Raw genomic sequence first — 26018 nt, forward strand, 5'->3', positions numbered from 1 at the left:
ACAAAGTGCTTAGGGCCAACAAATGTCTATGAAACTGTCTGACACCTGACAAATTGCACTGATTCCAAAATGCAAAGAGAAAATGATGAAATTGAAAGGTTTAAAAACATTTATTTAAGTGACAACAAAACAACATTGTGACAAAGTAGTTAACACAGCTCACATGTTATGCAGTTTTATAGAAATGATTTTAATGAGGGGCATATGCACATTCTGATAAGCTGGTGGTGGCCTCTAAGGGACAGCCTAGGATCTTCCCCTACCATACTCACCACCAAAACCTCCCTCACCCCACCTGGCCCTGTCACCTGCCCAGGCTCCTACAATAGAAATGTGAAGGAATGCAAGGAGGACCAGAGTAAATCCAGCTCTGAACAATCTCCTGACAGCTGCTTATTATTTCAATTTTCCTGCCTGCAGAATGGGGATGATATATTTGTCCTACTTAACTCCCAAGATAGGCGCGAGGCTCAAATAAAACCATCTTTTAAAGAGCATCAAGTCCCATGGTCTATCCAAGGAGACTGGATTGTAAAAAAAACAAGGAGAGACAGTTCTGGGATGATCATCTCTCAAAACAGAAGAGATGGCCTCAAATCAAAACAAGAAAACATTTAAATAATTTTTATAAGTGAAAAAAATTCCCAGTGCCTTATGTTACTCTGTTCTATCCCAGATCTCACGGGGTATCAGATTTCATAAGGATGATTACCAGCACTTACCGAGCTCTTCTCATTCCTCATCCCATGCAACCATCCTAACTATCTTGTAAAGTAAGTAGGACTCTCTTGCCTTTTTTGTTTGTTTGTTTGTTTTTGGTAACAGATGCAATATAGCTGATGCTCAGAGAGACGAAGTGACTTGCTCAGGGTCACCCAAATTGTAAGAGCTAAAGCTTCTAAGACTGATCCAGACACCAATGCCATTTATTAGTTTTGTGAACTTAGCTACAAATGTCACTCTCTGAGCCTGAATTTTCTCATTTGGAAATAGGTATAATACTGTCTTCCTCCTTTGGGGTGGATATAACAGAATGTCATAAACTGAGTGACTTATAAACATCGAGCATTTATTTCTCACAGACCTGGAGGTTGAGAAGACCAAGTTCCAGGGGCTGGTAGATTCCATTCCGGTGAAGGCCCATTTCCCGGTTCCTATGTGGTGCCTTCTGGTTGTGTCCTCACATGGTGGCAGGGATAAGGCAGCTCTGTGGTGCCTCTTTTATAAGGACATTAATCCCATTCCTGAGGACTCTACTCTCATGACCTACTCATACCCCAATGGGCCTACTTCCTAATATCATCACCTTGGTGATTAAGTTTCCACACATGAATTTGAGGGGGGGTATAAACACTCAGACCATAGGAAATACCCATCTTTAAAATGGGTATATAGCAGCCGAACCCATCTTCTAGGATTACTGTAAAGTTAACTGTGAAAAAGCAGGAGAAATCACTCACTCAGCCTAGTTACTATGGAGTTAGCATTCTGTAAATGTAGACATCATTATTATCTATGACTATAATTATTATTATTATCACAGCATTCATGTCTGTCCTTTCTCCCCCAAAGCCTCTTCTGAACCAACACATACATAAACTTTCTTTCCAGGAACAAAGATCTCAGATCTGAGTTCCTTGGGGAGACCAGGCCAAAATGTCAGCCTGACTTTGGCTTGATTCTCAAGATCATGCAACGAAGACAGAAAAGTTAAACACAGAGGAGGAGGGGAAGCAAATAGATGGCAACTTAGACAAAAAATGGCGAGGAGGTGAGCCGCCAGAGTCTGGGCTCTGTACAGTCTGCATGTTAAACCTGCAAACCAGTTACATATCCCTGACGCTGGTGGCTCGAGGAAGCCTGAATGCTAAAAGGCAAAGTCTAAAAATGGGCCCTGGGTAGATTGGGGAGGTCCCGGGGAACCTGATTTCATTTTACAGCCAACAACTAGGATCCAGGTTGTCATGGGAAAATACTGTAACAAGTTGGTTCAAAGAGTGACTCACACTTAGCCAGGCTATAAAGTTAGCTCTGCCCAGGCTAAGTACTAAAGATAACTCCCCAACCCCCTTTTGCGCAGGGAATGTAGGGCAGGAGCCCTGGGAGGCCCTGGCTGGCTGGCTTGGTAGGATCCCAACCCTATGCCTAGCACTAACCTCCTAGATCTGGATACCCCTCTGGCCACCAGGAATGAGTTGGGTTCACATCTGATTTCTTCTTCTTTTTTTTTTTTTTTTTTTTTTTTACAGAGTTTTGCTCTGTTGCCCGGGCTGGAGTGCAGTGGCGTGATCTCGGCTAACCGTAACCTCTGTCTCCTGGGTTCAAGTGATTCTTATGCCTCAGCCTCCCAAGTAGCTGGGACTACAGGCACACACCACCATGCCTGGCTATTTTTTTTTGTTGTTGAAATTTTAGTAGAGATGGGGTTTCACTATGTTAGCCAGGCTAGTCTCGAACTCCTGACCTCAAGTGATCTGCCCACCTCGGCCTCCCAAAGTGCTGGGGTGACAGGTGTGAGCCACCTTGCCTGGCCTGATTCCATCCAATTTCTTTTCTTTTCTTTCTTTTTTTTTTTTTTTTGAGATGGAGTCTTGCTCTGTTGCCCAGGCTGGAGTGCAGTGGCGCAATCTCAGCTCGCTGCAAGCTCTGTCTCCTGGGTTCACGCTGTTCTCCTGCCTCAGCCTCCCCAGTAGCTGGGACTACAGGCACCCGCCACCATGCCCAGCTAATTTTTTGTATTTTTAGTAGAGACGGGGTTTCACCATGTTAGCCAGGATGGTCTCGATCTCCTGACCCCGTGATCCGCCCGCCTTGGTCTCCCAAAGTGCTGGGATTACAGGCGTGAGCCGCCGCGCCCAGCCGATTCCTTCCAATTTCTGAGACAATCATGGCGAAGAGGAAACCAAAGGAGAAGGATGGGGGCGGGTCACCCCAAACTAACTGTCAGCCAGAGGTAGTATCTTCCGGCCTTTTAAAATTCCATGGCACATGTATGGATTTCCCAGGACTAATGAGGAAAGAGGACCTTATGCTGGCGTCAACTGGTCCGCCATATCCCAATACACATGTGCAAGGACTTATATTCATCCCTCATCTCTGCTCACCACATTCACCATCCTCCTCCTTAGCCTTCTCAGTGGCAACATGCCTAAGGAAATCTGTAATCTAAGGTGCTGCAAAAATCTCAGTATCTTTGCACTTCTCCTAATTTGGAACTTCTCTCTTCCTCTCATCTGTCCACCTAAATGTTCTCCAGACTTTCTGAAAGCGAGGCAGTGTGCTGGGCACAGGTGACCTTGGAGTTAGACTTTGAAGGAGAAATGATTTTGGTCTAGACAGACAGAGAAGGGTACCTCGAGTAGAAGGCACAGAATGTCCAGAGCTGAGGAGGCATGATAGTGCATGGCCGAGTCAGGGAGTGGGGAGCGGTTCACCGGGGCAGGAGAATGGTGCCAATGTGTGAAGGTCTTAAAGGCCACGCCAAGTTGTTTAGCCTGTTTTTTTTTTTTTTAAATGTAGGTCATGAAAAGAGCCCTTGAAGGGGAGTGACAGATCTGTCCTTTAGAAAATAATTCCATCGGCCATTTGGAGCGGAGCTTGCCAAGAGGTGGCTAGAAACGAGTTGGCAAAGTGGGCCAAATCCTCCTCCAAGATCAATTCAGTCTCTGGTTATTTCAATGCTATTTCTAGACAAATAAGCATCAGATGCCATGAGAGAAAAGGACAGAGAACTTGCAAAAAACTCCAACGGGCAGGGCCAGGACCGGGTGAGGCGGTGTGCGGCATTATGGTACAAAATGTAAGGAGGCATCACACTTAGAATCACGCAAGTGCTCCGAGAGTGATACCTTTTGAATTTTGCGTCCTAGCTGCCTCACTTGCCTCATCCTAGTCCTGGCCTTGCTCGCAAGCTTATCATCACCTGCCCCATCTACAGGGGCTCCGATTTTGACCTCTCCATGGGGAGCCAGCAAGCCTGTGTTCATTTTTTTTTTTTTGAGATGAAGTTTCGCTGTTGTTGCCCAGGCTGGAGTGCGGTGGCACGATCTCAGCTCGTTGCAACCTCCACCTCCTGGGTTCAAGCAATTCTGCCTCAGCCTCCCAGGTAGCTGAGATTACAGGCAGCTTGCCCCCACGCCTGGCTAATTTTTGTATTTTTGGTAGAGACGGGGTTTCACCATGTTGGCCAGGCTGGTCTCGAACTCCTGACCTCTGGTGACCCTCCCGCCTTGGCCTCCCAAAGTGCTGGGATTATAGATGTGAGCCACCACACCCGGCCGCCTGTGTTCATTTGTACTATGTTTAAATGCAAAGGCAAGAGTGCTGATGTTGCTGGTGGACCTGGATCCAGGTCTTAGCTCTATAATTTACAAAGTGGTAAAACAAAGCTACTGCTATGTAAAAGTACTGGGTACAGGTCCACACAAATTTCAGACATTATCATTCATTTTGCCTTCTTTTTTTGTTTTGAGACAGAGTCTCACACTGTCACCCAGGCTGGAGCACAGTGGCACAATCGTGGCTCACTGCAATCTCCAGCTCCTGGATTCACACGATTCTCCTGCCTCAGCCTTCCAAGTAGCTGAGACAACAGGCATGTATCACCATGCCTAGCTAATTTTTGTGTTTTTAGTAGAGACAGTGTTTTGCCATGTTGGCCAGGCTGGTCTCGAACTCTTGACCTCAAGTAATCTGTCCACCTTGGCCTCCCAAAGTGTTGGGATTAAAGGCATGAGCCACTGTGCCCAGCCAGCCTTCTTACTGGCTGACCCACCCTCAGACAGCAGGGACATAATGATGCACGAGGCTATTTCTTTCAGTTAGCAGTATCAATGAAAATAACCATAACACACAAATGGAATCTCTACTCAGAGCCGATGGAAGGACATATTCCTTTCATTTCCCCAGCTGTTAATTTTTTGGGCCTGAATCCCACATTCTCAAGAACATGCTGCCTGTTTGTTTAAAAGTCTTCCTGGGGAGAAAAAAAATAGCACATTTCTTGTTTTGTTCTTTCATTCTTTGAACAAATATTTATTATGAGCCTCTCTATGCCAAACATTGTCCTGGAGCTTGGGGTATGACGGAATGAATCACAGTCTAGCCCTCTGCCCTCATGAAGCTTACACTAACTAGAGGGGAGCCCTAGGGAGTTTTCAGGAAGGGCGGCGACAGGAAATAAACAAGGTCATATTCACAAAGGAAACCATTTCTGGGAGTAACAAGTGCTATAAAAACAATCAAACCCAGAGGAGGGCCTGAAGGAGAGGGAGACAGTTCAGACAGGGCAGTTGTAGGGAGGTGCTCTGGCTCTCAGTGGGGAAGAGCTGTTTGATGCAGATATTGAGAAGAGGGCCAGTGGAAACAAGAGTATTGTGTGCTGCAGAGAGAGCTACAGTCAGGGGGAGCAGCAAGTGCCAAGGCCCTGAGGTGGGCACTAGCCATCTTTCGTTATGTTATCTGTTTTGAGTCAGGCATATGCTGTTTGGGCATGATCTCTGAACAAGGGAGGAACGCTGTTTGCAGACCTGATTCAAAGTAGCATATCTATATCTCTTTCTAGTTCTTCATCATCCCCTTCTATACCGTGGACCTTATTTGGGTCACAGCTAAAGCCTCCATAACCACAGGTGCCATGCCCTCCTCTCCTACTCCCTCCTCTATGACCTGACCGTGGCTTCACTGCTGCTATGTTGTTTCCTTTCCAGAGCCACAGAGAGCCATCACTGGCAGAGGCGCCTTCCCATTTCCTGCTAAAGTTGAAGCCCAGCTTGAATTCACTCTCCTCATTCTGCTCCTGTGTGTGGAGGCCTCTCATTTCCTGAGCATCCTCGGGATCAGGGGGCAAGGTTGTGATAAAGAGACCTTCCTTTAAGCACACCCACATCACACCTTTTCTCCGTCCGCAGCTACCAGCACCTCATTTCAGTGTATCTGATAGAGTTCACAGAGTATTGGAGAATTTCCTACGTAGAGCAGGTTTAGTAATAAAGCTAGCTTAACATCTTCATGTTCTCCACAAGGAACCCAAGGAGGGGAATTAACTTGCTGAAGCTCAGAGTCAGTTAGAGACTAGTCTTAGAGCTCTTCTCAAGGAACTGAGCAAGTACTTTAAACTGGTCAAAACTTTTTCCTTATAATATCTCCAGTTTTACAGAGGAGAATGTTGAAGCACAGAGAGGTTAAGTGACTTGCCCAAGGCTACACAGGAAGTGTTTGGCAGAGCTGACCTTGAATCTAGGCCTTCTGAGTGGAAATCTAATGTTCTCATCATTTCACCATGCTCTCTCCAATCAGTCTGATGGAAATCAATAAGTAAACATTTCAGAACATTCCAAAAAGATGCTGGGGAAGAAAAAAACATTACCACCCCTCCATGATTTTTTTCTTGTTACTAAAGGCACTCAGCAGGTAGTAAACTCAATTAAGGAAAATTATCTTTCTGGAAAGATTGGATATTATCTTTCTTTGAGAAGAACTTCTACACGGTCAAATATTGGTGTAGTTTATTTGAATGCTTTCCCTTGAAAGAAAATCTCTTCTGATGACTGAGAGTTTATACAGAATGAAGAAACTGGAGAAATCCATGTTTTGCAGTAGACTGTAGTCAATTTATAGTCTTTCCTGCTTTTCACCAAATTTCTCTTCCTGGCAATATTTTTGGCATTTTATTTTTAGTCATGGGTGAGGGAGTGGGAGAGGATTTTTTTTTTTTTTTTTTACTGGAGTCTAATATGCATACCACTAGAAACATACATAATCTTAACCTATTGGCTGCTTTCACACAGGGCAAAGGTGGTAGCTTTAAAAAGAAAAGATTGGGCAGGATCGGCATCTCATCTCCAATCCAATAGTGGTATTCATTCCCAGGGAAATGCCCTCTGCTTCCCTATGCATGGGGTGCAGTCAGAGGGGCATCCAGGAAAGGGCCAGCTTTGGGAATCCCATAGACCTAAGTTTACTTCCAGCTTTGTCTCTTACGAATGGGAGATCTTGGCCATGTTCCTTAACTTCTTCAAAGTTACAGAGACCTTAGATGTCATCATTTATATTGGTAAAGAAACTGAGGCTTAAGAAATCTGCCAAACTTTCATAGCTATTAAATGACAGATCTGGGTTTGAGACCCACATTAGTATGATTTCAAAGCCTAGACCTTGACACCGCACATTGCTTCTCCACGGAATCATCTCTCACCCCAAAGAAAAGCATTAATGGATTGTGCATGTAGAAATCACACCTGTCAAGTAACAGGATTCTGACATTTAAACTAGTATTTCAGAATGACTATACACACCTGTATGGGTGTTTACACACATAGGTATACATATATATAAATAGATACAGAGATAATGTATCTCCCAATGTAGATTACATGTTGAGAAAATATATATTACACATTGAGAAAGAGAATTCTTTTTTTTTTTTTTTTAGATCAAGTCTTGCTCTGTTGTCCAAGGTGGAGTGCAGTGGTGTGATCTCAACTTGCTGCAACCTCTGCCTCCTGGGTTCAAGCGATTCTCCTGTCTCAGCCTCCCAAGTAGCTGGGATTACAGGCGCCCACCACCATCCCTGTCTAATTTTTTTATTTTTAGTAGAGACAGGGTTTCACTATGTTGGCCAGGCTGCTCTTAAACTCCTGACCTCAGGTGATCCATCCGTCTTGGCTTGCCAAAGTGCTGAGATTCCAGGCATGAGCCATGGCCCTGAGAATAGAATTCTTACCACTATGTTGCTATTATTGCTGGGTTATGAGCCACAGGAGGATTTCAACTTTACTGCTCCCTAGTCCCCCTTGTTTGTGACCTCAAATTTTATTACCCAGCTTCACCACCAGCTTGAGATATTGGTGCTAGTTTTGAAAATCAAATCTTCCCTCTGTGGGCAAGACATGCCATGACTGAAGATTTAAAAAAAATCAGTGCTGTGTACTTGGAAGGCAATACCAAAAGATCTCCAAGAACGGCTGAATGGCTTCCATGACATCCTCATGATGGCCCCAAACTGGCTCTGGTCCCAAGTCCTGGCTCTCATTGGCCGTATGGCTTTGGGAATGCTGTGCCATCTCTCTGTTCTGCTTCCTCCTTGTAAAATGGTGAGATTGGACTGATGCAGGGCAGGTGAACCCCAACCTGGGGCTTAGCCCATGAGGGTCATTGGTTTCATCCAGGAAAGAATTCAAGGGCAAGCTGAGGTAGAAGAAAACAGCTGTACTGAAGCAGCCGTGTTACAGCTCCAGTGGTGTTAAGCTCTGTGACTGCTCCTGCAGACCACGGCCACTCCATAGGCAGAGAGCAGCAGCTCAGGGCAGCTTTGCAGTCATATTTATATCTACTTTTAATTACATGCAGATTGGGGGTGGTTTATGCAGAAGTTTCCAGGGAAGGGGTAGTAACTTTTGGGTCATCAGTTCATTGCCAAGGAAAGGGGCAGTAACTCCCAAGTATTGCCATGACAATGGTAAGCTGACATGGCACACAGGTGGGCTGTCTTATGGAGAGCTGCTTCTGCCTGTCTGTGTTTTAGCTAGCCCTCAATTTGGTCTGGTGTCTGAGCCCCGCCTCTGGAGTCGAGTCCTACCACTCACCTTAGGACTAGTTGACATTTCAAGTCTCTTTTGCTTTTAAGAGTCTATCTGGCATTTTGAAGAGGGCAAGTATTTTGAAGAGGGCAAACTCTTGCATGCTTATGGAAAAGTGAACTGCCTTGTCTTCTAGTTATACCTAATGCATACGAATAGGCATGAGCGCCTGGCGAGTACTCATTTAGAAATGAACATAACAGCTTTACCAGCCTATCTATTTTTCATATTAACCCACCGTCCCATTTCCTCTCCTCAACCTAGAGGAAAGAAAAAGAGGCTGGGCGTGGTGGCTCACACCTGTAATCCCAGCTCTTTGGGAGGCTGAGGCAGGCGGATCACCTGAGGTCAATAGTTCGAGATCAGCCTGGCCAATAGGTGAAACCCCGTCTCTACTAAAAATACAAAAATTAGCCAGGGGTGGTGGTACATGCCTGTAGTCCCAGCCACTCGGGAGGCTGAGGCAGAAGAATCACTTGAACCTGGGAGGTGGAGGCTGCAGTGAGCCGAGATCGCGCCACTGCGCTCCAGTCTGGGTGACAGAGTGAGACTCTGTCAAAAAAAAAAAAAAGAATCAAAGAGAGAAATATTGGTGTCCTCTGTTATATTTGGCAGAGGAAAGGAAGGGGCATGGCAAGAAAGCCAGAAAAGAGACCTAGGAGTGTCTCCATATTCAAAAATCATTCGGCCGGGCGCGGTGGCTCACGCCTGTAATCCCAGCACTTTGGGAGGCCGAGGTGGGCGGATCACAAGGTCAGGAGATCGAGACCATCCTGGCTAACACGGTGAAACCCTGTCTCTACTAAAAATACAAAAAATTAGCCGGGCATGGTCGCGGGCACCTGTAGTCCCAGCTACTGGGGAGGCTGAGGCAGGAGAATGGCGTGGACCCAGGAGGCAGAGCTTGCAGTGAGCTGAGATCGTGCCACTACACTCCAGCCTGGGTGACAGAGCGAGACTCCGTCTCAAAAAAAAAAAGAAATCATTCATCAGCCAGAGTTTTTTTCTCTTTGCCATATATTTATCAGCCCTACGCTAAGTTATCCAGCTGAAATTTGCAGGGCGATGGCCAGCCCCTAGTTGTTAGCTAGTTGACCAGGACCATGTATATTTAGCTTAATTATACCAGGAACCTGGAGTTACAGAGGGCTGATCACAGTGTGTGTGATCATAGCTCACTGCAACCTCAAACTCCTGGGCTCAACTGATTCTCCCACCTTAGCCTCCCAAGTAGCTGGGACTAGAGGCACGCTACCATGCCTGGCTAATTTATATATATATATATATATATATATATATATATATATATATATATATATATATATATATAATTGTAGAGACAGGATTTTGCCATGTTGCCCAGGCTAGTCTCAAACTCTGGCGCTCAAGTGATCTGCCTGCCTCGGCCTCCTAAAGTGCTAGATTACAGGCGTGAGCCACGAGCCCAGCCCCATCTCCTTCCCTTCTCTTGATGCAGGACCAAATGCCTCTGCCATCAGGAATGGAAATTAATCCAAAGAGGAAGTATGAGGACAAGCGGTCCAGGCATGGAGTCTGTGGGAGCTGGCTGCTCTTTAGCTGTGTGGCCTCAGGAAGGCTGCTTTATCTCTCTGTCTCATTTTCTTCAGCTGTAAAATGGGTTTGACAACAGTCCACATCTCATGGGATTATTTGGATGAGTAAAGGAGATGACACATGTCAAGAGCCAGAGCCTGACGCCGAGTGAGTCCTCAACCTGTGTTAGCCATAGGTTATTCCCTCTTAAGCGGTATTCAATAAATGTCATGGCCAAAATAAATGGAAGGTATGGCTTAAATTTGTTTACACCTATCAAATCAATATTCATTCTACATAAACAACGGAGTTTATCAAGCTGCTGGCAGGAGCCCCTCCAAGAGACTGTAGGAAATTGCTCAGTTAGACAATGGTTACTCTGTTACCTTTGACCCAGGCAGGCTCTGTGTGGTGCTTGTCCTCCCAAACACCTCCCCCTCCCCCATCCTCTTTCATTTTGGGAAACAACAGTAACACAAGGCCTCCCACCACCTGCCTTCCTGATTCCAGCCTTGCTTATTAAACAGTAACCTTCCTGAGGGCAGAATTATTTTTCTGACTGCAGATTCCCCCCAGTGCTGGCCCAAAGGTACCCTTGGATTTTTAACAAAGCAGCAACACAAGCACCCTAGGGCTGGGTGGTGGACTTTTTTTCTTCTCAGAGATTTTCAGAGACCAAACTGTTCAGAAAAGCAAAACAAGCTGCCCACATTCAGGGAACTGCCATCTCTGCCAATTCGTGATTAATCAACAAGGAAGAAGGTTGGTTCCTTGAAGGAAAATAAAAGAAATATGGACTGGAAGGGGGAAAGTCATGGAGAGTGGTGGATCTGGGATAGACAGCTTTCTTAACACTTTCTCCTTCTGTGTAGCCCTCTGTGACTCCAAGCTCCTGGTATAATTATGCTAAATACATGTGGTGTTGGTCAACTAGCTAACAGCAAGGGGGTAGCTGCTGTCCCTGCAAATTTTGCCTGGATAACTTAGCAGCTGGCTGACAAATATATGGCAAAGAGAAAAAATTCTGGCTGGCAAATGATTTCTGAACATGCAGGCACCCCTAGAAAATCTCTTTTCCAGCCGGGCGTGGTGGCTCAGGCCTATAATCCCAGCATTTTGGGAGGCTGAGGTGGGTGGATCATGTGAGGTCAGGAGTTTGAGATCAGCCTGGCCAACATAGTGAAACCCTGTCTCTACTAAAAATACAAAAAAATTAGCTAGGCGTGGTGGCGGGTACCTGTAATCCCAGCTACTTGGGAAGCTGAGGCAGGAGAATCGCTTGAACCCGGGAGGTAGAGGTTGCAGTGAGCTGAGATCGTGCCATTGGCACTCCAGCCTGGGCAAAAAAAAAAAGAAAGAAAGAAATCTCTTTTCCAGCTTTCCTGCAATGTGCTTTCTTTTCCTCCGCCCAAATGGAACAGAGCACACCCAACATTTCTCTATTCACCCAGCACAAGCCATCTCTCACCCCAGACTGGTAGGCTGGAGCCTCCCAGCATGGCCAAAGTGAACACTCACGTGCTTGCATTTCTTGTAGAGAAGAGATGCAGGCTGAACTGAGGTGGGTGGATGGGAGCCTGTAGTCTGTGCCTGCGTCACCCTGGGCGTCTCTACAGACCCCCCTGGTCTTGTGAGTGTAATGCTAAAGGTTAATAATAATCACAACAGGCAGCCCATCATTGCCTCCCTGTCTGGCTGAGAGGTTTACAACTTAAACTCATGGCAGAGGGTGAAATTGGCTCAATCACTTGGAGTAATGGTACATGGAGAGCCAGTTGGGCATGACTGCTATTTAACTCAAGGAAACCAGGCTCCTGCGCTTAACGTACATACACACTAATCAACATGTCATGCTACGAGGTGAAAATTAACACCAACCCCTGCACACTCTGCCTCGCTCTCCATTTGCCTGCTCACCTCACTCCCAACAGAATGAACGAGACGAGCCTGGGAGAACAGGGCCACAAACAGCTGCGCTCAGCTGCAATTAGAAGCCAAGAAACACAGGTCATGCTTCATTCTTTTAAAGAGATTTAAAATTGGCCAGGCATGGTGGCTCATGCCTGTAGTCCCAGCACTTTGGGAGGCCAAGGTGGACGGAACACCTGAGGTCAGGAGTTCGAGAGCAGCCTGCTAAAATGGCAAAAATCCATCTCTGCTAAAAATACAAAAATTAGCTGGGCATAGTGGTGGGTGCCTGTAATCTCAGCTACTCGGGAGGCTGAGGCAGGAGAATCGCTTGAACCTGGAAGGCAGAGGTTGCAGTAAGCTGAGATCACACCACTGTACTCCAGCCTGGGCAACATGGCGACACTCCATCTCAAAAACCAAAGCAAAACAAAACAAAAATAAAATTAATTACAATGCCTTACTCCAAATATTTATAATAAGTTATTTTGGAGGAGGAGGGTAGAAAGAAAGATTACCTGACAACACTAATATTACCTAACGTTTTCAGATCTTTTACTGTGGGCCAGGCACTCCTTGAGAATCCTCACAGAAACTTTAGTGAGGTGGATACTCCAATTGTCCTCAGTTTACAGGCAAGCACATTGCAAATCAGAGAGCTTAAGTAATTTTCCTGAGACCACCCAGGACCAATGTGGTGGACGTATTGAATACAGACCCACCTGATTAAATCAAAGCCCAAGCTCTCAGCCTTTATGCTACACTGGGTATTTATGGTACAAAGGAGGAAATGGAAGATGGGAAGATCACTGGCTTGACCAACGTCTTGAATAGGTCCACATTATGACGCCTTCCTTTCTGCCCCTATCCTTGCACCCATAGAAACTCAGTCGGGCGGAAGAGGCTGCTAAGGAAAAAGAGGCTCGTAGGAAAAAGGGTAAACTGGAAACTGTCAGGATCTTTCTTCATTTGCCCTTTGGCTCTGTCCACACAGGGTGCCCCATGCATCACTTCCTCGTGGTCAAGTGGACCTGGAGGCCTCTCCTTGTCCCAGGTGAAATCCCAGCTCAGGTGCTATATCCTTGCTGCTTCTGGCAAATGAAACCAAGGTGTATTAATTAAGGTAATGCTAGCTACTATAATAAGATGAAAAATATGTAATAGCTAAAAGCTAGGGTTGCCAGATTTAGGAAAATAAAAACCAACAAAAAACAATTGCAATTTGAATTTCAGATAAACAATTTTTTTTAGTATAATTATGTCCTATGCAATATTTGAGACACTCTAAAAAGTCATTCAATGTTTATCTGATATTCAAATTTAACATTTTCATTAATTTATTTTATTTGGCAGCCCTATGGAAGATATCAAAAGTTTATTTCTTATTTATATAAAGTCCAAAATAGATGTTTTTTAGTAGGCAGGCAGCTCTTCTCTAAGCGTAATTCAGGGCTCTGGGCTCTGTCCATTCTGGCCCTGCCGTCTTTTATTGCTCAGCTTCTAAGATAGCTCTGTGCTCATGGGGTCAAGTCACAGGAAAGAAAAGGGAATGTGGAGTTCCCCTTGGGAGTTTTTATGGGCCAGTCCTTGAAGTGGCACAGAAGATTTCTGCTCACAATCTATTGGCCAGAACTCAATCACATGGCCTGCACCTAACTGCAAGGTAAGCCAAAAAAATGTAGGTGCGCCCAGGAAGAAGTTTGGGGAACAGCTAGCCAGTCTCTGTCACACCTGGTAACAGCAGAGTGAATCTGTCAGTACTCGTGCCTAATGCGTGTCTCATATGCTAGTGCTGGATTCAGTCAGCAGTCCTACATCCACTGGGGTCCCTAGGAGGGCTCAGATGCTCTCCTCTCTGCCCTGAACTGGTTAGCTACTTGGGACTGGGATGACAAGGCCATTGTGGGAGTGATAAACAATATGATTCAAACAAATTCATTTCACTTCAATTCGATGCAGGTTTTTTTTTTTTTTTTTTTTTTTTTGAGATGGGCTTTCATGCTGTTGCCAACACTGGAGTGCAGTGGTGTGACTACTGCTCGCTGCAGCCTCCTGGGCTCAGGCAATTCTCCCTCCTCAGCTTCCCAAGTAGCTGGGACTACGGGTGCATGCCACCATGTTCGGCTCATTTATTTTTTATTTTTTTGTAGACAGGTGGTCTCACTATGTTGCCTAGGCTGGTGTCCAAGTCCTGGGCTCACGTGATCCTCCCGCCTCAGCCTCCCAAAATGCTGGGATTACAGGCATAAGCCACCATGCCCAGACAATTTAATAAATATTTATTAAAACTCCTAGGATATTGAGAAAAGCTTGGTTCTAGGCCCCTGGGGAAGACGTCAACTGAAACAGCCCAGTTATACCCTCAATTAGCTGTATACAATTAAATTCAACAGATATCCTCAACCCTTATCCATAGCCCATTCATCTTTCAAAGGTTGGTGAAAACCTCATAGCACAAAGAATTCTGCCCTAAATGTTTGAATACAGAATGGTCCCCTCTCTCCCTAATCCCTAAAATATTTGGTCTCTATGTTCGTTCATTCATTCATGCATGCATGCTTTCAGTTAGTTCATCGACAAACATTTTCATCTACTCTGTTTGACAGTGTGCTAGGCTCTGGGGCTTGGGAGTGGAAATACTAAATTGAACAAGACTGAGGTCTCACCTTCCGGAAACTCACAAAGGAGTGGGTGGTCAGAATGCACATGACTCAGTCAGATATAAGGCAGATGGTGGTAAATACTATGATAAATGTTCAGATAGTGCTAAGGGGCTTATGGAGAATGGGAGAAATTAATTCTGACTCAAGGGTGGGTGGAGAAGATTACATCCCAGATCCAGCAATGACTTCCAAAGGAGACAAATGAACCTGGCCTGGCAAGGGAGGCTCACAGCCCACCACAGCCCTGGCTCACAGGCACCTCCTGGTCTTCCACTCACTCAGTCCTTTCAGGGAAAGGCACTGAGCTTTTCTCAAGGGAGAACTCCAAGGACGTCTTTCATTTCATCTTACGAATCCACACAAATTTGCAATTCCACTCCACAAGATACGAGCATTTGTCTTGCTATAATTTTAATATGATTGGCATAAATTACCTGTTATCAAGTAAAATAGTTTCATCTTATGGCTTGTGTACCCCTGACATACCACTGCTATTTGAAAAGAGGCTTCTCCAGAAACTCAGCGTCTGAGAGTGCGTGACTAGAAGGTGAGTGTTCACTTACCCCTTGCGTTTTCTCCCTGTCAGGATAAATGGAATATTCTGCTTTAAGGACCCTAAGTCTGGCCATATCATGTTTTGTGAACAGCCAACACAGTAACTATAGTTTAGGCCTGTATTCGATGAATGAGGTTTTCGTATGCTTCTTTCACATCAGGAGAGAGAGAGAAAAAAATAATAATAAACTTGGTAGAGGACATGGAGTTGTATTTCTGGACTATGGTGGCACCTCTAAGGAGCATGGTTTTCCTTTTGCATGGCTTTGTCCATTACTGTAACGCTCCTGTTATAAAACAGCTGCCGTGGATTGAAATCCATAAAGTTAACTCGAAAGTTAAGCCGTCCGCTATTATAGTTTAACAGCATAAAAAAATGTTACATAGCCCCTCTTCCTGGCCCCCCAACAAAGAAACAGCAAACTGTTAAAAAAGCCCATGTCTCCCCATGAGGACTTGGGGTTAATTTTCAGCATGGTGTCTGGGGATTCATCTGTGGGACTCCTGTGACCCACAATAGGACTCATGCTGCTTCATTTCATGCACACGATATGGAAAATGCACCCTTCCCTAGTGGCGAAATTTTAGTTCTGAAATTGAGGCTAGCTTTTGCAGAACTAAGCAGATTTCCAGAAACACCAAAAACTATTCAATGTTGGCCTAGAGCCTATGTGTCTGTGCTTAAGTGGGTATGTGTATCTGAAAGGGAGAAAATGCCTTCCTCTAAGTGCATAGGCCCCTTTCAAAGACAATATTCAAACATTATGCCCGATAGCTGACAGCGATCAATGATTGCTATGTTTCATCCCAAAGCTTTGTTAGGAACCCCATAAAACCTGGCACATGGTTTGTGACACCCAGTGAAACACCGTGCTTCTTCCATAATATCCTGAGCCCTGCTGCCTGTCATTAAGGGACCTCTCTTATTAAGCATCTCTTTTTTAAATGGCTGCCATCATCTGGTCCCAGTGTACATTAAATCCCATTATAATTATAAACACACTTCCCCATAACATTCGTTGCAGATCTCATCCTCAGTGCCTACCCCCTTAGGGCATCTTTGCACTAATAACAACTCAGATTTGCTATCTGAGTTGACAACACTAGGTCCCAACACCATTTGCGATATGCTGGGGAAAGGGATAGAGAGAGAAGAAAAAGCTTTTTCTTCCTCAGTCACGAAGATCTTGGGGTCACAGTGACCCAAGGCCTCAGGAGCTTAAAAAAAAAAAAAAATCCCTCCTCCTACCCTTTTGAAAAGTCACTCTCTGCTCTACAGATGAGGGAAGGACATACTTGGCACCTTGAAGAGAAACTCAAGTTTGTAAACACCACTAACCAGGTCTCTGTTGGTTGGGGCGGTGATGGTGGTGGTAGTGGTGGGGTGGGGGATGAGGGATGATGGCAATCACTAATCAAAGAAGCTGTCTTATTTGGTTTGCTAAGCCTCAACTAACCGGAACACATACATCACCTGATTCTTTCCCCCTCTGCTTTTTGGAGGGGGCATCTAAGGACTTAATGTGAAAGAATTAAAATTTAAAAACAAAAACAAAATGTCAACATATACAGGAGTAAATTCTACTCTGCCTAATTTTTTTTTTTTTTTTTTTTTGAGATGAGATCTTGTTCTGTCACCCAGGCTGGAGGGCAGTGGTCCAATCTCAGCTCACTGCAGCCACCACCTCCCAGGTTCAAGCGATTCTCCTGCCTCAGCCCCCTAAGTAGCTGGTATTACAGGCACGTGCCACCACGCCTGGCTATAATTTTTGTATTTTTAGTAGAGATAGGGTTTCACCATGTTGGCCTGGCTGGTCTCAAACTCCTGACTTCAAGTGATCCGCCTGCCTTGGCCTCCTAAAGTGCTGGGAGTACAGGAGTGAGCCACTGTGCCTGGCCTACTCTGCCCAATTGTTGACATCACCTACAGCTCTATAGTAGATGGCTGGAATGATGATCTGAAGGACTGTAAGACTGTAAGATTTTTTTACTCCAGAAATGGACACAATAGGCTTGTGGTGTCTTCCCCTAACAGTCCCTGGTAGGGTAAAGGTCTGATGCCCTGGTACGTTCCCCAGTGGCAATCTGGAGTTCTCAACTGCAGAGAATATTTTTCCTCTACTCAGGGGCGTCACTACCTGCATCTCTCCCTGAACAGGCTTCATTTTCCACTCATCACAAGTTTTTGGGGAAATGCAAGGTAGCATCTTCTCCCCAAAAAGTAGGGATCTTTGATTTTTTTTTATCATGATAGAAAAGTTTACTTTGAAATAAAAAAATTAAATATATGTTCCAAATTAAGAGTTGGAACTTAAAGAGTTGCAACATTCCATTCATACGCAGATACTCAAAACACCACTATATTCTTCTTCCTATCTCTTTAGTTGAAGATTTTTGGAATTCAAAGCCCCCTGCCCAATTTCTGTCTGAGATTCTGAGGGAGGAGGAAAAGTGTAAGATCCTGGGGGATCTAAGTCTGTTTACCTGGTGACCAAGCTGAGAACCATTTGGTCCTCAGCTTGGCTGGCTGCTGCACAGATCTTGGCCTCAGTAGAGTAAGAGAAGAAGGAAAATTAAAAGCCCTTGCTTCCTTCACCTATTTCACTAGAGGCTATATAATCTAGAAGTTAAGAGCATGAGCTTTGCAGTCAGAATGGTCTGATGTAAAGTTTCAGCTCTGATGTTTAATAGATCTACAGTCTGCAGTAAGGCACTTAATCTCTCTGAGCCTCAGTTTTCATGTCCACAGCAATTGGGAAAATAATAGCACCTGCATTAATAGGATTGTTATGTGGATTAAATAAAACAACATAGGTAATGTGTTAAGTTTCATAGTCAGTGCTCAGAATGAGTTATTATTTTCACTGTCTCCTTCTTGTATGATCTCTTAGAACTGCTATACCCTCCTGTTCCACTAACTGAGCTCTGAAAGGCTGCCAGTGGTGGGAGGTACATGGGTAAAGAAGGAGATGAGGGAATAAGAAGATTTAGCAATGGAATTCCACGCAAGGGCCAGCTCATCTATTCCTCTGTCTCTAGCATGATCTCCCCCTAAGATTGAGATCTCCTGTATTTTTAGAACTGATACCCAGGTTTCCCTTACAAGATCCTTCAAGAAAAAATGTAAAAGAAAAATCACTCTAAGTACACGAACATGAGAGAGACAGAAAGAGAATGGGCATGCGCGCGCGTGCGAGAGATTGAGTATTCTCTTGTAATTTTCCATCCTGCTTGTTTTTAGGTGCTGCCATATGAAATCTCTGAACTGAGGATTCTCATCAGCCTTCCCAGGACCCAAGGACACAGCTCTGGCTATAAATGGTGCCAGTTTTGGTGGGGGAGCTGCTGCTGCTTTATCTGGGCCCAATAAACCTTATCAAACTGCTGTGCAGCCAGCCTTCAGCGCTAAGTGGAAATGCTTGGAGCCCAATGCTGGCATTCAGCCCACAGCCTCGCCTGCCTTCTTCCTTTTTGTTACCTTCTCCACCTCTTAAATTCAGGCATTAATCTCTCTTTAACACTTACTAACAAGGGCTGGGCTTTTTAATGGGCAGAGTTTATGAAGCAAGGGAGATTTTCACATAGAGTGAATATGGCACGGGGGTGGGGAGGCCAGGGCCATGGAGGATTGTGCTTTCTCTCCCATTGTTTCCAGAGATTCTCTCTTTCTCTGATTTGAGGATTAATAGGAGATTAGGATCAGGGGTTAATTGTGTGCTTCTCCTGCTACTGCACTGAGGAGAGGCTGGTAGGTGGATGTGGACAGCAAAGCGGAAACCTCCAGCAGGCACTATCTAGGCAGAAGAAGCTCAACAAGTGTAATGATTCTTTCTTCTATTTCCCTGGTGAGGCACCAGGAGGGTTTTTCTCCTCTCCTTACATCACTCTTGCTCTCCTTGCAGACCAGTTCTTTCCTAACTTTCTTTAAACCCCTTTCCTCTAACAGGGTGTATAGACCTTAGTTAGAAAAATAGGTAGTCTCTAAATGGGATTGCTCTTTATTGTTAATGAAATGAATACCCAGGGACTGGGCTTCCCCTCCCCTTGCCCTGGCTTTGGTGTGGTTGTATCCAGTGCTATCAGAGGAGCCCTTCCTTCACTCAAGTGTGTTCCCCTGCCCAGCTCTCTCCACAGACTCCTGCTGGGCTGAGCTTTCCCTGCTCTTAGGAGTCAGGAGTGGCTCTTGCTGGGATGGAATGACCCGTCTTTGGGGCTGCCACATGAGCGGCTCTTGTGAACCCGGATCACTTCCTATGTGTAAACTCTACCGCCTTGCCTTCAGCGAACAGATACAGATTTCTGCCACCTTCCATGACCCTACAGTTCATGGGACTGGGTCTGGGGCAGTGACTTGACTCTTGGTCTGGGGCAGTGCCAGAGGCACGCATGGAGGTGTGATTCTAGGTGAGTCTTGCGGAAAACCTTTGGCCCACCCGCGAGTCACGGACAGAACATGCAGACTAAGGCCTTGGTGACATAAGCCCCGCATTGCTAAAACCGCGTGACCTCAATGGCTGACTGGCCTGAGACCCCTGGATGGCACTCTCGGCCACCCCCACCTCCCACCCCAACCTCCTGGGCTTCGGTCAGAATCCACAGCCCGTGCCCGAAGAGCGCTTCCCGCCTCTGGCACCCTACCTTCGCTCAGCTCCAGGGAAAAGGGGAGAGGGCAGCTTTCTGCAGTCAGAGGAAGAGTACATTTTCTTTGGCTGCTCTACCCTCTAAAGTAGGGCGGCAGCTGAAGGAGGACACACATTTGAGGGGCCCAGAACTTGTCCAAGCTTCCCCCTGCCCCCTGAAGATTGTGCACTGAGCTGGGCGCAGTTCTCGGGAACTGTTTCCACCCAGATTGCTGGAGGGCGGGGGGGTGGGGATGGGATGCAGGCAGAGCCGAGAGGCTGTCCAAGTCTGGGAGAGAGAAGTTTCTCCCAGGACTCGACCTTGGCCTCCAGCAATCGCGACAGCTAAAAAGGGGTGTCTCGCTTCGACAACAGATCCCCGCGGACCTTCTGGCACCTGGTTCACCAGGGCCCGCGAACTCTGCCTCGGGAGACTTATTGAAATCCGGATGCTCAAGCCGGGAGGCGCGCAGTAGCCAGGAGGATGAGAGGCCCGGGTTTGGGCTAGGACAGCGGCCTTTTAAAACAGATGTCAGGGGCCACTGCGAATGCAGCCCCGAGCCATGAGAAAAAAGTTGAAGGCGAGATGACACGCACTGAATTGGGGCAAACATTAGAAGAGGGGACAAAACTGCGTGCTTGAGCACCGGGGTGCGGGGAGGGGGGACAAAACCTGTATCCAATGGAAATTAAAATCTTGGGAGTAGGTGGGGGCTGCTGCGCGCCCTTCACCCTCAGTTCCCCTATAAAGGATTCCGAGTCCCCATGCACTCCTGTCCTCTGGCTCCTTCCTTCCTCACCGCTCGGCCGGTGAGAGGCGGCCGCCGGCGCCCCAGCAGCAGCTAGATGTCAGGCGAAGCCCGGAGCGCGGAGCGCGGGGAAGGGAGGGGAAGGGAGGGGAGGGGAAGGGAGGGGAGGGGAAAGGAGGGGTGGGGCGGGGAGCGCGCGCGGGCTCGGCCAGTGCGGGGTGGTGGGCGGGCTGAGCCCGGGGACGGCGCGGGAGGGGGGAGGGAAGGGGGGCAGCTGTGGGCAGGGAGCCGGGTTCGGCCGCCAGCACTAAAGATGGAGAGGCGCCGGGGCCTTGCAGGGGAGGGGGCTCGGCGTTGACGTGGGACGCGGCGGAGGCGCAGCAGCCGGTGGTGATTTGCTATCCTCGCAGCAGAGAGGAGTTGAGGGCGATGAGAGCGGGTACTGCGAACTGCCGGGCGATGCTGTCGCTGCCGCCGTGATACGGAGAGCAACAGTTCCCCAGCAACACCCCTCCCCGACACAGGCACACACCCCCCGACAGGCACGCACACCCACCCCACAGTGCCCGGCTCGGCTGCGGTGAGTGAGGGGCCGGGAAGAGGCGCACCGCCCAGCGAGCGCCGCGCGCCGGGGCTCCCCGGGGCTGGAGAGGTCTGGGGGCGCGCGCTCGCTTCGGCCACTCGGCCGCTGGGCTTGTGCCTTTTATATTTGGCGTGTTCCCTTCCTGCCGCTGCAGCCGTCGCCGCCACCGGTTGGGGGTCGGCTAGAAGGGGGAGCCCCGGCTGTCAGCCTGGGCGCAGCTGCCTCCCCAGCCCTTCCTCTCCAGGGCAGGGTCGGGGTGAGAGGTGGGGGGCGTAGCGGTGTTTGGGGGCTGAGGGCGTGAGCAGAGGGGTCGGGGATCCGGAGGCTTTGTACCGCCAGGGGCTGGCGGAGGAACAGAGCCCGTGGGTGCTCTTATGTATGCGGACCGGTGCGCGGGCGCGAGATAAGGTTGTGGTTTATTTATTTGTGTGTTTATTCGCCGGCCGGCTGGGAAGCTAGAATCGGAGGAGCTGACGAGTAGATCTGGGGGCGGAGGGGAACAGGACTGGGACTGCTTACGTTTTGTTTCTCTTTTGAAAAAACGTGGTGGGCTTTTTCTTGATTGGACTTGATCCCCCCCTTTTGCAGGGGAGGGAGGGAAGCTCCAGAGGGTCTCCAGCGCTCCGGGCCCTCCTCGGCTCTCGGCGGGACCGGCGGTGACACCAGAGCTCGCCGTGCGCTCCCGGCCGCTCTCGGTGGGTGCCGGTCTCTGCACCTGATGCGTTCGGGATGCCTTTCCCACCCCGGCGCGCCCGCCGCTAGCTCGCACAGCGCCTCGCACACTCCCGCACGCGCTTGAAATGCGCACGGTCCTACCGGCCCGCTTACCCACCCGGACGCACGGAGCGCTCCGCACCGACTCGCTCGCCGCCTCCACGAGACGCTCGCACCGTGCTTGGGCCGGGCGCGCCGGCCGCTGGCGCCGCTGGCCAGAGGCCCGGGACCCAGCCGGTCGCTCCCCGGGGGTCACGGCCCTGGGTCGGAGAGGGAGGGCGGGCAGACCCCTTCTCGCCTTTCCTCCCACAACTCGCTGCGGGGCTTTTGTGCTTCCCCTTCGCCGCGGGGCGGGTCCGCCTCCCCTGCTGCTCTCGCCGCAGAGTCCAGCCCGCCCGGACTGTCGCCTTTCCTCCCCGTCTCTTTCGCTTTCCCTCGTCCCTAGCTCAGCTCTCCTTTCAGGAGTCTAGCTCCTCGGGAAAAGTTGCTTCCCCAAGTTTGCTGAAGTCGTCTCCAAGTCTCGGTGGGGGTCGCTGGGAACTGGGGGCATGTGAGAGCGCGGTCGATCCGCGGAGCTCGGGCGGGTTATCGCCGGCTCTTCCCCGCGCCGCCTGGCTGGACGCTGCAGCCAGCGCCAGCCGGATCGCGGGTGCCGAGCGGCGGGTGGGGAAGACGGCTGCCCGTGGGCGCCCATATTTCCCTCAGGACCCAAAAGGCTTGTTTTGGGGCTCCAAGCTTCCATTCTTTTGGCTGTTCCCTCCTAGTTCTCAGAAACCCCGATGTCTGCGGGAAAGCACGCGGTGGCTCGGCTCGGCTGAATGGTCATTCCACCCTTGACGGCCTCCGTCCCCACCCCGGGGTGGGCAGCAAAAGTGTCTTGACCAGCCGTCCTGTGAATCCTTTCTGTGTGAGCTTGGTGGCTCCTGAACTGATAGAGCTCCTTCTGGGGGTGGAGGCAAGCAAGCAGTGTTCGAAGAGTGAGGGAGAGACCTTGCTGTTCCTTGCTCTCAGTGCATTCACTGCAATATTGGTCGCTGTAAGGCAGACACGGGGAGGGCCCTGGGCCTGCGCGGTCTTTCTAACACTCCTTAAGCGAGGTTTGGAGTCTAGGAGCCCTCTTATTGATCCCGAACAGGCTCTGGGAGAGGCCTTTGTTTCCCAGCCCTGTCTTCCTTTCGTACTAGTTGTAACTCACACCACAGATGCTGGTGCCAATATCACTTCCCAGCGCCTCTGGGCCATGTCCAGCATCCCTTGCTGCCCCTGGTCACAGGACTTGCAGACTCCTTGGAGCCTGTGGGACACACATGGAGTTCACACACCCAGCCCAGCATGAGCTGGGGTACTCCTGGCTGTAGGGGACCATATTTACTATGGTCTCTCTCCATACCTTAATGACCCATCCTTCTTCGTTTTTTAGATCCTCCTGTCCACCGGGCAGTTGTGGGCAGGAGGGTAGGTACAACACCTTATCTAAGTGTGTGTGTGTAAATACACACATACTTTTTTTTTCTTTCTGAGACGGATTTTTGCTCCTGTTGCCCAGGCTGGAGTGCAGTGGCACAATCTTGGCTCACCTCAACCTCTGCCTCCTGGTTTCAAGTGATTCTCCTGCCTCAGCCTCCCGAGTAGCTGGGATTATAGGCGGGTGCCACCGCGCCTGGCTAATTTTGTATTTTTTGTAGAGACGGGGCTTCTCCATGTTGGTCAGGCTGGTCTCGAACTCCCGACCTCAGGTGATACACCTGCCTGGGCCTCCCAAAGTGCTGGGATTAGAGGCGTAAGCCACCGCGCCCTGCCCCACACACTCTTTCTGTCTGTCTCTGGCTGGTGTAATACACAGAGTTCAGATTTTATATTATACATACAATAACTTTGAGGCTTCCGTTGGTAGAAATGACCCAAGTTAGTGTGTGGGTTGTGTGTATGTTCCTGTTAGTACCTAGGGATGCGGACAGGGCTTGGGTCTGCCAGTGCTTTGCAGCCCTGAGAACAGTAGAAGGCCAGAGGCCAAGGCTGATGGTGAGAGGATAGCCTTTGCAGAGGAGAGCCCAGTGTCCATAGATTTCTGTGTGCCATGACTACAGGCTCCTGGCCTCCAATGAGTTTGACTCTGCTTCTGGGGCTCCTGTAGTGAGGCAGAGTTTGGAAAAACTTTGTTTTAAAGATAAGGTTTGACATCCAGGGGGTTGGCGTGAAGCTGACAAGGAAGGGGCTAAAGTCTTGCTAATTTTAAGTAAGTGCACTTCGTCATAATGAATGTTGGCCTTGCCTAGGGAGCCCCTATTCTCAGATACGGAGAAAGCTGAGGACTTACAGGACTTCTCTACAATTTTCATTTCACTTCATCTAACAGATGTCATAGAGTAGTGAATTAGACATCTGCTGTGGCAGAACCTTCTTTTTACTCTCAGCATCCCTGGGCTTGAAAGGCAGATTTGTAGATTTCTAGGAAGCTACTTCAATTAAAATCTCTAAGATCCTCTTGCAAAGGGCTTGGCAACAGGGAGGAGGGGGCATGTTGTAGTGGTTGAATTCTTACTTTTAGGGACACTGATGAATTTGTCTTTTGTTCTCTCATCTCTTTTGCTTCTTCCCCTCTTCTTTCTCCTAGCCTCCTCTATTGGCCCAGGAAGCCCACCCAGCCCCGCCACGCAGAGCCCAGAAGGAAAGAAAGCCTCATGCCTGAGCCGAGGGGAGCATCATGGATCTGACAAAAATGGGCATGATCCAGCTGCAGAACCCTAGCCACCCCACGGGGCTGCTGTGCAAGGCCAACCAGATGCGGCTGGCCGGGACTCTGTGCGATGTGGTCATCATGGTGGACAGCCAGGAGTTCCACGCCCACCGGACGGTGCTGGCCTGCACCAGCAAGATGTTTGAGATCCTCTTCCACCGCAATAGTCAACACTATACTCTGGACTTCCTCTCGCCAAAGACCTTCCAGCAGATTCTGGAGTATGCATATACAGCCACGCTGCAAGCCAAGGCGGAGGACCTGGATGACCTGCTGTATGCGGCTGAGATCCTGGAGATCGAGTACCTGGAGGAGCAGTGCCTGAAGATCCTGGAGACCATCCAGGCCTCAGACGACAATGACACGGAGGCCACCATGGCCGATGGCGGGGCCGAGGAAGAAGAGGACCGCAAGGCTCGGTACCTCAAGAACATCTTCATCTCGAAGCATTCCAGCGAGGAGAGTGGGTATGCCAGTGTGGCTGGACAGAGCCTCCCTGGGCCCATGGTGGACCAGAGCCCTTCAGTCTCCACCTCATTTGGTCTTTCAGCCATGAGTCCCACCAAGGCTGCAGTGGACAGTTTGATGACCATAGGACAGTCTCTCCTGCAGGGAACTCTTCAGCCACCTGCAGGGCCCGAGGAGCCAACTCTGGCTGGGGGTGGGCGGCACCCTGGGGTGGCTGAGGTGAAGACAGAGATGATGCAGGTGGATGAGGTGCCCAGCCAGGACAGCCCTGGGGCAGCCGAGTCCAGCATCTCAGGAGGGATGGGGGACAAGGTTGAGGAAAGAGGCAAAGAGGGGCCCGGGACCCCGACTCGAAGCAGCGTCATCACCAGTGCTAGGGAGCTGCACTATGGGCGAGAGGAGAGTGCTGAGCAGCTGCCACCCCCAGCTGAGGCTGGCCAGGCCCCCACTGGCCGACCTGAGCACTCAGCACCCCCGCCTGAGAAGCATCTGGGCATCTACTCCGTGTTGCCCAACCACAAGGCTGATGCTGTATTGAGCGTGCCGTCTTCCGTGACCTCTGGCCTCCACGTGCAGCCTGCCCTGGCTGTCTCCATGGACTTCAGCACCTATGGGGGGCTGCTGCCCCAGGGCTTCATCCAGAGGGAGCTGTTCAGCAAGCTGGGGGAGCTGGCTGTGGGCATGAAGTCAGAGAGCCGGACCATCGGGGAGCAGTGCAGCGTGTGTGGGGTCGAGCTTCCTGATAACGAGGCTGTGGAGCAGCACAGGTAGGCCCCGCTCCAGCCCTGCTCCAGCCCTGCACCTGATGTAGGACTTGAGGCCCTCACACCTCTCCTTCACACCCTGGCTGCTCCCAAGTTAGGGGCCTGGCTCCCCTGTCTTGACAATT

General features: G+C 48.9%; 1 protein-coding gene across 2 annotated transcripts in view; it reads left to right on the top strand.

The window, feature by feature from the left end:
- The first annotated feature begins 20906 nt into the window (after positions 1 to 20906).
- Positions 20907 to 26018, top strand: part of ZBTB16 (zinc finger and BTB domain containing 16) — a 196441-nt gene continuing 191329 nt past the window's right edge. Inside the window, exons 1-2 of one of the 2 annotated variants that reach the window (XM_055273203.2) lie at positions 20907 to 21207; positions 24539 to 25896. In XM_055273203.2, coding sequence (XP_055129178.1) covers positions 24629 to 25896 — 1268 coding nt within the window. In that variant the 5' untranslated portion in view covers positions 20907 to 21207; positions 24539 to 24628. Of the gene's footprint in view, positions 21208 to 21233; positions 21467 to 24538; positions 25897 to 26018 lie in introns of those variants that run through there. The other variant, XM_055273204.2, reaches the window with a different exon arrangement.

This window comes from Symphalangus syndactylus, chromosome 3 (assembly GCF_028878055.3).
Source record: "Symphalangus syndactylus isolate Jambi chromosome 3, NHGRI_mSymSyn1-v2.1_pri, whole genome shotgun sequence".
Taxonomy (NCBI): domain Eukaryota; kingdom Metazoa; phylum Chordata; class Mammalia; order Primates; family Hylobatidae; genus Symphalangus; species Symphalangus syndactylus.